Below are 14,109 nucleotides of genomic sequence, written 5' to 3'. Positions count from 1 at the left end.
TGACAAGTATGTAAGCAAGGCTGCTACATTGTGTCTGCGTCTTTATTCTGCCAGCTTCGGTCCTCAGCATGAATAATAATAACGGAATTTATTAAGCACTTACTGTGTGCCAGGCGCTGTGCTAAGCACTGGGGTGGATACGAGCAAATCGGGTTAGACACGGTCCCTGGCCCGTGTGGGGCTTGTAGTTCCCAAGCGCTTAGTCCAGTGCTCTACACACAGTAAGTGCTCAATAAATATGAATGAATGAATGGGGCTCACGTCTTTCATTCATTCAATCGTATTTATTGAGCGCTTACTGTGTGCGGAGCACTATAGCTTAGTACAGTGCCCTGCACACAGGAAGCGCTCAATAAATACAATTGAAAGGATGAATGAATGAAAAGTGTGTGAGCAAGGCTGCTACGTTGTGTCTGCATCTTTATTCTGCCAGCCTCGGCCCTCAGCATGAGTAATAATAACGGAATTTATTAAGCACTTCCTGTGTGCTGGGTGCTGTACTATCAATCAATCAATTGTATTTACTGAGAGCTTACTGTGTGCAGAGCACTGTATTAAGCGCTTGGGAAGTATACATTGGCAACGTATAGAGACAGTCCCTACCGAACAGTGGGCTCACAGTCTAGAAGGGGGAGACCGAGAACAAAACCAAACATATTAACAAAATGAAATAGAATAGATATGTGCAAGTAAAATAGAGTAATAAATATGTACAAACATCAATCAATCATATTTATTGAGCGCTTACTGTGTGCAGAGCACTGTACTGAGCGCTTAGGAAGTCCACGTTGGCAACATATAGAGACGGTCCCTACCCAACTGGGCTCACAGTCTAGAAGGGGGAGACAGACAACAAAACGAAACATACTAATAAAATAAATAGAATAGATATCATCATCATCAATCGTATTTATTGAGAGCTTACTGTGTGCAGAGCACTGTACTAAGCGCTTGGGAAGTACACAGCAACATATAGAGATGGTCCCTACCCAACTGGGCTCACAGTCTAGAAGGGAGAGACAGACAACAAAACAAAACATACTAATAAAATAAATAGAATAGATATCATCATCAATCGTATTTATTGAGCGCTTACTGTGTGCAGAGCACTGTACTAAGCGCTTGGGAAGTACACAGCAACATATAGAGATGGTCCCTACCCAACTGGGCTCACAGTCTAGAAGGGAGAGACAGACAACAAAACAAAACATACTAATAAAATAAATAGAATAGATATCATCATCAATCGTATTTATTGAGCGCTTACTGTGTGCAGAGCACTGTACTAAGCGCTTGGGAAGTACAAGTTGGCAACATATACAGTCCCTACCCAACAGTGGGCTCACAGTCTAAAAGGGGGAGACAGACAACAAAACATACTAACAAAATAAAATAGAATACATATGTACAAGTAAGATAGAGTAATAAATATGTACAAACATATACAGGTGCTGTGGGGAAGGGAAGGAGGTAAGATGGGGGGCATGGAGAGGGGGACGAGGGGGAGAGGAAGGAAGGGGCTCAGTCTGGAAAGGCCTCCTGGAGGAGGTGAGCTCTCAGTAGGGCCTTGAAGAGAGCAAATAGAGTAATATGTACAAACATATATACAGGTGCTGTGGGGAAGGGAAGGAGGTAAGACGAGGGGGGGGGGGGATGAGGGAGGGGGCTGTGTGGGAAGGCCTCCTGGAGGAGGTGAGCTCTCAGTAGGGCCTTGAAGGGAGGAAGAGAGCGAGCTTGGCGGATGGGTCTAGTGCTCTGCACACAGTAAGCGCTCAATAAATACTATTGAATGAATGCAACATTATTATTATTATTATTATTATGAGTGTACGGGCAGGAGGCGGCCGCCAGGTGGAGGCAGCGGCCTGCGGAACGTTGGAAGGCCGGAACCCTTCTCCTTGCGCGCGAGGGGCGGACTCATTAGGGTGCGACACCGGGCGGGCGGGATGGGGCGGTTGCCATGACGACGGCGGGACGATCATCATCATCATCAATCGTATTTATTGAGTGCTTACTGTGTGCAGAGCACTGGACTAAGCGCTTGGGAAGTACCAGTTGGCAACATATAGAGACCGTCCCTACCCGACAGTGGACTCACAGTCTAAAAGGGGGAGACAGAGAACAAAAACATACCAACAAAATAAAATAAATAGAATAGATATGTACAAGTAAAATAAATAGAGTAATAAATATGTACAAACATACATACATATATACAGGTGCTGTGGGGAAGGGAAGGAGGTAAGATGGGGGAAGATGGCGGCTGAGGCCTCCTCAGCCACCCAAGCACTTAGTCCAGTGCTCTGCACACAGTAAGCGCTCAATAAATACGATTGACTGATTGATATGTACAAAAATATATACATATATACAGGGGCTGTGGGGAAGGGAAGGAGGGAAGATGGGGGAAGATGGCGGCTGAGGCCTACTCAGCCTCCCAAGCGCTTAGTCCAGTGCTCTGCATACAGTAAGCGCTCAATAAATACGATTGACTGATTGATTGATATGTACATACATCTATACAGGGGCTGGGGGAAGGGAAGGAGATAAGGTGGGGGAAGATGGCAGCTGAGGCCTCCTCAGCCTCCCAAGCGCTTAGTCCAGTGCTCTGCACACAGTAAGTGCTCAATAAATACGATTGATTGATTGACTGATCGATTGAGGCGGCCGCCAGGTGAAGGAAAGCCTGGAATGCCGCCTGGAATGCCCCCAATCCCTCTGCCCATCTGCCAAGCTAGCTCTCTTCCTCCCTTCAAGGCCCGACTGAGAGCTCACCTCCTCCAGGAGGCCTTCCCAGACTGAGCCCCTTCCCTCCTCTCCCCCTCGTCCCCCTCTCCATCTCCCCCATCTTACCCCCTTCCCTTCCCCACAGCACCTGTATATATGTATATATGTTTGTACATATTTATTACTCCATTTATTTATTCATTTTATTTGTACATATCTATCCTATTTTATTTTGTTAGTATGTTTGGTTTTGTTCTCTGTCTCCCCCTTTTAGACTGTGAGCCCACTGTTGGGTAGGGACTGTCTCTATATGTTGCCACTTTGTACTTCCCAAGCGCTTAGTACAGTGCTCTGCACATAGTAAGCGCTCAATCAATACGATTGATGATGATAAAGGCAAAGGCCTGCGGAACGTCGGGAGGCCGGAACCTTGCTCCTTGCGCGCGAGGGGCGGACTCATTAGGGGGCGACACCGGGCGGGCGGGATGGGGCGGTTGCCATGACGACGGCGGGAAGATGGCGGCTGAGGCCTCCCCAGCATCTTCAGCCTCCGCCGAGGGCCGCGGCCTGAGGTGAAGCCGTTGTCGGGGGGGGGGGGGGGGGAGGACGGGAGGGAATTTCGGACCCCCCTCCTCCTCCCCGGGGGGGACCCCTGCCCCTGGGGGAACCGGAAGTCCCCTCTCTTGGTACCATCCTTCGGAATTTCCCAGCATCCCCCGGGCCCGGCCCTTGGCCATCCCCGTAATGCCTGTGCTGTTTGAGGGTGGTGAAGCCATTTGGGAGGCGCTTACTATGCGCCGTGGCTCAGTGGAAAGAGCTCGGGCTTTGGAGTCAGGGGTCATGGGTTCATTCAGTTGTATTTATTACATTGCTAAGCGCTTAGTCCAGTGCTCTGCACACAGTAAGCGCTCAATAAATACGATTGATGATGATTTATTCATTAATTCATTCATTCAATTGTATTTATTGAGCGCTTACTGTGTGCAGTGCAGTGGACTATGGGAAGGACAATTTGGCAACATCTAGAGACGGTCCCTATCCAACAGCGGGCTCACAGTCTAGAAGGGGGAGACAGAGAACGAAACCAAACATATTAACAAAATAAAATAAATAGAATAGATATGTACAAGTAAAATAAATATTCATTCACTCATTCAATCAATCAATCAATCGTATTTATTGAGCGCTTACTATGTGCAGAGCACTGTACTAAGCGCTTGGGAAGTGCAAATTGGCAACGTCTAGAGACAGTCCCTACCCAACAGTGGGCTCACAGTCTAAAAGGGGGAGACAGAGAACAAAACCAAACATATTAACGAAATAAAATAAATAGAATAGATATGTACAAGTAAAATAAATATTCATTCATTCATTCACTCATTCAATCGTATTTATTGAGCGCTTACTGTGTGCAGAGCACTGGACTAAGCGCTTGGGAAGTCCAAGTTGGCAACGTATAGAGACGGTCCCTACCCAACAGTGGGCTCACAGTCTAGAAGGGTGAGGCGGACAACAAAACAAAACATATTAGCAAAATAAAATAGAATAGATATGTACAAGTAAAATAAATATTCATTCACTCATTCAATCAATCAATCAATCAATCGTATTTATTGAGCGCTTACTGTGTGCAGAGCACTGTACCAAGCGCTTGGGAAGTACAAGTACAAGTACAAGTAGAGAAGCAGCGTGGCTCAGTGGAAAGAGCTCGGGCTTTGGAGTCAGAGGTCATGGGTTCAAATCCCCGCTCCGCCACTTGTCAGCTGTGTGACTTTGGGCAAGTCGCTTCACTTCTCTGGGCCTCAGTTCCCTCATCTGGAAAACGGGGATGAAGACTGTGAGCCCCCCGTGGGACAACCTGATCACCTTGTAACCTCCCCGGCGCTTAGAACAGTGCTTTGCAGATAGTAAGCGCTTAATAAATGCCATCATTATTATTATTACAAGTCGGCAGCGTCTAGAGACGGTCCCTACCCAACAGTGGGCTCACAGTCTAGAAGGGGGAGACGGACAACAAAACATGTGGACAGGTGTCAGGTCGTCAGAATAAATGGAAATAAAGCTAGATGGACGTCATTAACAAAATAAATAGAAAATATGTCCAAGTAAAATAGGGTAATAAATCTGTACAAACATATATACAGGTGCTGTGGGGAGGGGACAGGTGATGTGGGGAGGGGGACGACAACAGGCAACAGATGGGGGATTCATTCATTCAATCGTATTCATTCATTCATTCATTCAATCGTATTTATTGAGCGCTTACTGGGTGCCGAGCACTGGACTAAGTGCTTGGGAAGTCCAAGTTGGCAACATAGAGAGACGGTCCCTACCCAACAGCGGGCTCGCAGTCTAGAAGGGGGAGACAGACAACAAAATAAAAAATATTAACAAAATAAAATAGTAATAGTAATTTCCACAGCATATGTACATATGTTTGTACATATTTATTACTCTATTTATTTTACTTGTACATATCTATTCTATTTGTTTTATTTTGTTGATATGTTTGGTTTTCTTGTCTGTCTCTCCCTTTTAGACTGTGAGCCCACTGTTGGGTAGGGACTGTCTCTAGATGTTGCCAACTTGGACTTCCCAAGCGCTTAGTCCAGTGCTCTGCACACAGTAAGCGCTCAATAAATACGATTGATTGATTGATTGATTGATTAAGCGCTTCAAATCCCGGTTCCACCAATTGTCAGCTGGGTGACTTTGGGCAAGTCTCTTCACTGGGCCTCAGTGACCTCATCTGGAAAATGGGGGTGAAGACTGTGAGCCCCTCCATGGGACAACCTGATCAATCAATCAATCAATCGTATTTATTGAGCGCTTACTGTGTGCAGAGCACTGTACTAAGCTCTTGGGAAGTCCAAGTTGGCAACATATAGAGACAGTCCCTACCCAACAGTGGGCTCACAATCTAGAAGGGGATCACCTGATCACCTTGTAACCTCCCCAGCGCTTAGTACAGTGCTTTGCACATAGTAAGCGCTTAATAAATGCCATCATTATTATTATTATTCTAAGCGTGGGGGGGGGGGGGATACAAGGTGATCAGGTTGTCATCATTTGACAGATGAGGGAACTGAGGCCCAGAGAATAAAAATAATAACGTTGGTATTTGTTAAGTGCTTACTATGTGCAAAGCGCTGTTCTAAGCGCTGGGGAGGTTACAAGGTGATCAGGTTGTTCCACGGGGGGCTCACAGTCTTCATCCCCATTTTGCAGATTAGGGAACTGAGGCCCAGAGAATAATAATAATAATGGCATTTATTAAGCACTTACTATGTGCCAAGCACTGTTCTTAGCACTTGGGTGGGGGGGGGATACAAGGTGATCAGGTTGTCCCACGGAGGGCTCACAGGCTTCATCCCCATTTGACAGATGAGGGAACTGAGGCCCAGAGAATAAAAATAATAATAGTGGTATTTGTTAAGCGCCTCCTATGTGCCAAGCACTGTTCTAAGCGCTGGAGGAGATACAAGGTGATCAAGTTGGCCCACGCGGGGCTCACATCCCCATTTTCCAGATGAGGGAACTGAGGCCCAGAGAATAAAAATAATAATAGTGGTATTTGTTAAGCGCTTACTACATGCCAAGCACTGGTCTAAGCGCTGGGGGGATACAAGGTGATGAGGTTGTCCCATGGGGGGGGGGCTCACAGGCTTCATCCCCATTTGACAGATGAGGGAACTGAGGCCCAGAGAAGTGACTTGCCCAAAGTCACCCAGCTGACAATTGGCGGAGCAGGGATTTGAAGGCTGGCTATTAAAGGCTACTATTTGATGATGATGATGATGGCATTTGTTAAGCACTTACTATGTGCCAAGCACTGCTCTAAGCGCAGGGGTAGATACAAGGCGATGAGGTTGTCCCCCGTGGGGCTCACAGTCTTCATCCCCATTTTACAGATGAGGAAACCGAGGCGTAGAAAATCATAATAATAATGGCGGTATATGTTAAACGCTTACTATGTGCCAAGCACTGTTCTAAGCGCTGGAGTAATAATAATAATAATAATGATAGCATTTATTAAGCGCTTACTATGTGCAAAGCACTGTTCTAAGCGCTGGGGAGCTTACAAGACGATCAGGTTGTCCCACCGGGGGGGCTCCCAGTCTTCATCCCCATTTTCCAGATGAGGGAACTGAGGCCCAGAGAAGTGACTTTGCCCAAAGTCACCCAGCTGACAAGTGGCGGAGCCAGGATTTGAACCCACGACCTCTGACTCCAAAGCTCGGGCTCTTTCCTTTTAGACCGTGAGCCCACTGTTGGGTAGGGACCGTCTCTATATGTTGCCAACTTGGACTTCCCAAGCGCTTAGTCCAGTGCTCTGCACACAGGAAGCGCTCAATAAATACGATTGATTGATTGATTGATTGATTTCCACTGAGCCACGGACCTTCTGACTCCCACGGCGGTGCTCTAGCCACCACGCCATGCCCCCCGACCCCACTTTTCCGGGGCTTCGTCCCCTTCCCCGTCCCCGCCCCACCGGCCTGAGGGTCAATCAATCAATCGTATTTATTGAGCGCTGACTGTGTGCAGAGCACTGGACTAAGCGCTTGGGAAGTCCAAGTTGGCAACATCTAGAGACCGTCCCTACCCAACAGTGGGCTCACAGTCTAAAAGGGGGGAGACAGAGAACAAAACCAAACATACTAACAAAATATAATAAATAGAATAGATATGGACAAGTAAAATAAATAAATAAATAAATAAATAAAAGATAGATAATAAATAGAAGCAGCGTGGCTCAGTGGAAAGAGCCCGGGCTTTGGAGTCAGAGGTCATGGGTTCATATCCCGGCTCCGCCACTTGTCAGCTGTGGGACTTTGGGCAAGTCACTTCACTTCTCTGGGCCTCAGTTCCCTCATCTGTAAAATGGGGATGAAGACTGTGAGCCCCCAGTGGGACAACCTCATCACCTTGTAACCTCCCCAGCGCTTAGAACAGTGCTTTGCACATAGTAAGCGCTTAATAAATGCCATTAAAAAAACATGTAAAAACATATATATATATATATATATATATATATATATATATATATATATATATATATATATATATATATATATATATATATACACAGGTCCCCACTTCTCCCCGCTTCCAGCGCCGAGGCCAACTCGAAATGGTTGGACGCCCACTACGACCCCATGGCCAACATCCACACGTTCTCCGCCTGCCTTGGTGAGTGCCCCGCGGAAGGGCTCCTGGGTTCCTGGGCAATAATAATAATTATTATTATTAACTTGTCCTTCCCAAGCACTTAGTCCGGTGCTCTGTACACGGTAAGCGCTCAATAAATACGATTGATTGACTCATTCATTCATTCAGTCGTATTTACTGAGCGCTTACCGTGTGCAGAGCACTGGACTAAGCGCTTGGGAAGGACAAGTCGGTGACATCTAGAGACGGTCCCGACCCAACAGCGGGCTCACAGTCTAGGAGGGGGAGACGGACAACAAAACAAGGGGGTCAAAATAGTCAGAATAAATAGAATTACAGCTATAGGCACATCATTAACAAAATAAATAGAGGAGTAAATATGTACAAGTAAAATAAATAGAGTAATAAATCTGGACAAATATATACAGGTGCCGTGGGGAGGGGAAGGAGGTAGGGCGGGGGGGGATGTTGTCAAATTTATTAAGCGCTTAGTGTGTGCAGAGCACTGTACTAAGCGCTTGGGAAAGTACAATACAGCAAAAGAGTGGCGTTACCTGCCCACCACGAGCTCACAGTCTCGAGGGGGGAGACAGACATCAATACAAATAATAATAATAATATTGATGGTATTTGTTAAGCACTTACTATGTGCAAAGCACTGTTCTAAGTTCTGGGGAGGTTACAAGGTAATAATAATAATTTTGGTATTTGTTAAGCGCTTAATATGTGCAAAGCACTGTTCCAGGCGCTGGGGAGGTTACAAGGTGATCACGTTGTCCCAAGGGGGGCTCACAGTTTTAATCCCCATTTTCCAGATGAGGTAACTGAGGCACAGAGATTCATTCATTCATTCATTCAATCGTATTTATTGAGCGCTTACTGTGTGCAGAGCACTGGACTAAGCGCTTGGGAAGTACAAGTCGGCAACATCTAGAGACGGTCCCTACCCAACAGCGGGCTCACAGTCTAGAAGGGGGAGACGGAGAACAAAACAAAACACGTGGACAAGTGACAAGTCGTCAGAATAAATAGAAATAAAGCTAGATTCATTCATTCATTCATATTTATTGAGCGCTTACTGTGTGCAGAGCACTGTACTAAGCGCTTGGGAAGAACAAGTCGGCAACATATAGAGACGGTCCCTACCCAACGACGGGCTCACGTGTTAAGTGACTTGCCCAAAGTCACCCAGCTGACAGTTGGTAGAGCCGGGATTTGAACCCATGACCTCTTGACTCCAAAGCCCGGGCTCTTTCCACCGAGCCACGCTGCAGACGTCGATAGAAATAAAATAAAATTACAGATCTATACGTAAGTGCCGTGGGGCGGGGAGGGGGGAGAGCAAAGGAAGCAAGTCGGGGCGACGCAGAAGGGAGTGGGAGATGTCTACCAGCTCTGTTTTAATTGTCCTCTCCCAAGCACTTAGTAGGGTGCTCTGCGTTCATTCATTCATTCAATCGTATTTATTGAGCGCTTACTGTGTGCAGAGCACTGGACTAAGCGCTTGGGAATTACAAGTCTGCACACAGTAAGCCCACTGTTGGGTAGGGACCGTCTCTATATGTTGCCAGCTTGTACTTCCCAAGCGCTTAGTACAGTGCTCTGCACACAGTACGCGCTCAATAAATATGATTGATTGATTAATATATATTAATAACATGTAGCTATAATTCTATTTATATATGGCTATAATTCTATTTATTCTGATGGTTTTGACACCTGTCTACTTGTTTCATTGTCCGTCTCCCCCTTCTAGACTGTGAGCCCGTTGTTGGGTAGGGGCCGTCTATGTAATAAAATAAATAATGATGGTATTTGCTAAGCACTTACTATGTGCAAAGCACCGTTCTAAGCGCTGGGGAGGTTACAGGGTGATCAGGCTGTCCCACGGGGGGCTCACAGTCAATCCCCATTTTCCAGATGAGGGAACTGAGGCGCAGAGAAGTGAAGTGACTTGCCCACGGTCCCACAGCCGACAAGTGGCGGAGCTGGGATTTGAACCCACGACCTCTGACTCCAAAGCCCGGGCTCTTTCATTCGTTCATTCAGTTGTATTTATTGAGCGCTTACTGTGTGCAGAGCACTGGACTAAGCACTTGGGAAGTACAGGTTGGCAACATCTAGAGACGGTCCCTACCCAACAACGGGCTCACAGTCTAGAAGGGGGAGACGGACAGCAAAATACAACATTCATTCATTCAATCGTATTTATTGAGCACTTACTGTGTGCAGAACACTGTACTAAGCGCTTGGGAAGTACAAGTTGGCAACATCTAGAGACGGTCCCTACCCAACAACGGGCTCACGGTCTAGAAGGGGGAGACAGACAACAAAACACAACATTCATTCCACTGAGCCACGCTGCTTCCGTCTGTTGCCGACTTGTACTTCCCAAGCGCTTAGTCCAGTGCTCTGCACGCAGTAAGCGCTCAATAAATACGATTGAATGAATGACTACCACCGATTGATTGACTGATTAATTAATTCTAGACTGTGAGCCCACTGTTAGGTAGGGACCATCTCTATATGTTGCAAACTTGTACTTCCCAAGTGCTTAGTACGGTGCTCTGCACATGGTAAGCGCTCAATAAATACGATTTGATTGATTAATTGGAGGAGTGGCTGGGTGGGTTTCAGCCGTGGAAAAGCAGGTCGAATGGCACCCTGCCAGGGATCATTCATTCATTCAGTCAGTCGTATTTATTGAGCGCTTACTGTGTGCAGAGCACTGGACTAAGCGCTTGGGAAGTCCAAGTCGGCAACATCTAGAGCCAGTCCCTACCCAACAGCGGGCTCACAGTCTAGCAGGGGGAGACGGACAACAATGCAAAACATATTAACAAAATAAAATATATAGAATAAATATGTACAAATAAAGTAAGTAAATAAATATCAATCAATCAATCGTATTTATTGAGCGCTTACCGTTTGCAGAGCACTGGACTAAGCGCTTGGGAAGTACAAGTTGGCAACATATAGAGACAGTTATACGTACAAACATACATACATACTCTTTTAGACTGTGAGCCCACTGTTGGGTAGGGACTGTCTCTATATGTTGCCAATTTGTACTTCCCAAGCGTTTAGTACAGTGCTCTGCACATAGTAAGCGCTCAATAAATACGATCGATATATACAGGTGCTGCGGGGAGGGGAAGGAGGTAAGAATAAATATGCACCAATAAAATGGAGTTATTTATAATAATAAATATAATAATAAATAAGAGGGTTGGGAGCCGAAGCTCAGATTGGGGTACGTGCTGAGCCGCTTCTGTCCACCCCCCCCACCCTCTCTGTGTTGCAGCGCTGGCCGATCTGCACGGGGATGGAGAGTTCAAGGTGAGTTGTTCCTCTGCCAGGAGAAGGGAGATCGTATTGGGTGGGATGGAGGTGCCGTGGAAGGAGGTCACCCTCCATTGACTCTCCCTCCCAGTGTGGAGACTGGTAAAGGACTGGAAACTCTCCAGGTGCCACCCTGCGAGGTGGCTCTGTACTTAAAAGTCTCTTAATTAATATTATTATTACTGTAGTGTACAAGAATCTGGAGTTTTAGTAGACAAGAATCTCCGCTGTCCCCTTAGTATGATCAATTCTAGGGTATTTTGTTAACTAGCCATCCCAAGAAAGAGTTCCACCCTTTACAGTTACTTTTCTGGGAAATTTTTCTCAGTAATAGTAATAATTGGCATTTGTTAAGCGCTTACTATGTGCAAAGCACTGTTCTAAGCGCTGGGGAGGATACAGGGTGATCAGGCTGTCCCACTGCTTCTCTTTTGACAGACTTTTCTACTACAAGCAAAAGGAAACTGTTTGGGAGTATTATTATTATTATGACATTTGTTAAGGGCTTATTTGCCTAAGCGCTGGGGTATAATAATAATAATAATAATGATGGCATTTGTTAAGCGCTTACTATGTGCAAAGCACTGTTCTAAGCGCTGGGGAGGATACAGGGTGATCAGGTTGTCCCACGTGGGGCTCACAGTCTTCATCCCCATTTTCCAGATGAGGGAACTGAGGCCCAGAGAAGTGAAGTGGCTTGCCCAAGATCACACAGCAGACATGTGGCGGAGCCGGGATTCGAACCCATGACCTCTGACTCCAAAGCCCGGGCTCTTTCCACTGAGCCACGCTGCTTCTCTACAGTTAAGGGCATCTAGTATCCACAGTAGCTGTGATTATCACGCCAAAAATGCCCGAAAATGGGAACTTGCAGGAAAACCAGAAGCAGCGGGGCCTAGTGGAAAGAACGTGGGCCTTGGAGTCAGAAGACCTGGGTTCGAATCCCAGCTCTACCACTTGCGTGCTGGGTGACATTGGGCCTGTCACTTCTCTGTGCCTGTTTCCTCAACTGTAAAATGGGGATTAGATGCTAGTTCTCCCATTTACTTAGACGGTGAGCCCCACGTGGGACAGGGAGTGTGTCCAACCTGATTAACTTGTTCATCAGAAGAATGAGAAGCAGCGTGGCTCAGTGGAAAGAGCCCGGGCTTTGGAGGCAGAGGTCAGGGGTTCGAATCCCGGCTCCGCCAATTGTCAGCTGGGTGACTTTGGGCAAGTCACTTCACTTCTCTGGGCCTCAGTTCCCTCATCTGTCAAATGGGGATTAAGACTGTGAGCCCCCCGTGGGACAACCTGATCACCTTGTAACCTCCCCCAGCACTTAGAACAGTGCTTTGCACATAGTAAGCGCTTAATAAATGCCACTATTATTATTGTTATTATTATTATTCCCCAGTGCTTAGACAAATAAGCCCTTAACAAATGTCATAATAATAATAATCCCAAACAGTTTCCTTTTGCTTGTAGTAGAAAAGTCTGTCAAAAGAGAAGCAGCGGGGCTCAGTGGAAAGAGCCCTGGCTTTGGAGGCAGAGGTCAGGGGTTCGAATCCCAGCTCCGCCGCCAATTGTCAGCTGGGTGACTTTGGGCAAGTCACTTCACTTCTCTGGGCCTCAGTTCCCTCATCTGTCAAATGGGGATTAAGACTGTGAGCCCCCCGTGGGACAACCTGATCACCTTGTAACCTCCCCCAGCACTTAGAACAGTGCTTTGCACATAGTAAGCGCTTAATAAATGCCACTATTATTATTGTTATTATTATTATTCCCCAGTGCTTAGACAAATAAGCCCTTAACAAATGTCATAATAATAATAATCCCAAACAGTTTCCTTTTACTTGTAGTAGAAAAGTCTGTCAAAAGAGAAGCAGCGGGGCTCAGTGGAAAGAGCCCTGGCTTTGGAGGCAGAGGTCAGGGGTTCGAATCCCGGCTCCACCGCCAATTGTCAGCTGGGTGACTTTGGGCAAGTCACTTCACTTCTCTGGGCCTCAGTTCCCTCATCTGTCAAATGGGGATTAAGACTGTGAGCCCCCCGTGGGACAACCTGATCACCTTGTAACCTCCCCCAGCGCTTAAAACAGTGCTTTGCACATAGTAAGCGCTTAATAAATGCCATCATTATTATTATTATTATACCCCAGCGCTTAGGCAAATAAGCCCTTAACAAATGTCATAATAATAATCCCAAACAGTTTCCTTTTACTTGTAGTAGAAAAGTCTGTCAAAAGAGAAGCAGCGGGGCTCAGTGGAAAGAGCGCGGGCTTTGGAGGCAGAGGTCAGGGGTTCGAATCCCAGCTCTGCCGCCAATTGTCAGCTGGGTGACTTTGGGCAAGTCACTTCACTTCTCTGGGCCTCAGTTCCCTCATCTGGAAAATGGGGATTAAGATTGTGAGCCCCCCGTGGGACAATCTGATCACCTTGTAACCTCCCCCAGCGCTTAGAACAGTGCTTTGCACATAGTAAGCGCTTAACAAATGCCATCATTATTATTATTATTATACCCCAGCGCTTAGACAAATAAGCCCTTAACAAATGTCATCATAATAATAATCCCAAACAGTTTCCTTTTGCTTGTAGTAGAAAAGTCTGTCAAAAGAGAAGCAGCGGGGCTCAGTGGAAAGAGCACGGGCTTGGGAGTCAGATGTCGTGGGTTCAAATCCCAGTTCTGCCAATTGTCAGCTGTGTGACTTTGGGCAAGTCACTTAATTTCCCTGTCCCTCAGTTCCCTCATCTGTAAAATGGGGATTAAGACTGTGAGCCCCACGTGAGACAACCTGATCACCTTGTATCCTCCCCAGCGCTTAGAACAGTGCTTTACACATAGTAAGCGCTTAACAAATGCCATCATTATTATTATTATTAATAATAATA

General features: G+C 46.4%; 1 protein-coding gene across 1 annotated transcript in view; it reads left to right on the top strand.

The window, feature by feature from the left end:
• Positions 1-3,232: 3,232 nt before the first annotated feature.
• Positions 3,233-14,109, top strand: part of BBS1 (Bardet-Biedl syndrome 1) — a 36,962-nt gene continuing 26,085 nt past the window's right edge. The window contains exons 1-3 of the mRNA XM_038765136.1: positions 3,233-3,299; positions 7,820-7,920; positions 11,204-11,238. Coding sequence (XP_038621064.1) covers positions 3,244-3,299; positions 7,820-7,920; positions 11,204-11,238 — 192 coding nt within the window. The 5' untranslated portion in view covers positions 3,233-3,243. The remainder of the gene's footprint in view (positions 3,300-7,819; positions 7,921-11,203; positions 11,239-14,109) is intronic.

Source organism: Tachyglossus aculeatus, chromosome 22 (genome assembly GCF_015852505.1).
Source record: "Tachyglossus aculeatus isolate mTacAcu1 chromosome 22, mTacAcu1.pri, whole genome shotgun sequence".
In the NCBI taxonomy this organism is placed as follows: domain Eukaryota; kingdom Metazoa; phylum Chordata; class Mammalia; order Monotremata; family Tachyglossidae; genus Tachyglossus; species Tachyglossus aculeatus.
The sequence above is the reverse complement of the archived record's forward strand: the minus strand, read 5'-3'. Positions and strand labels throughout refer to the sequence as shown.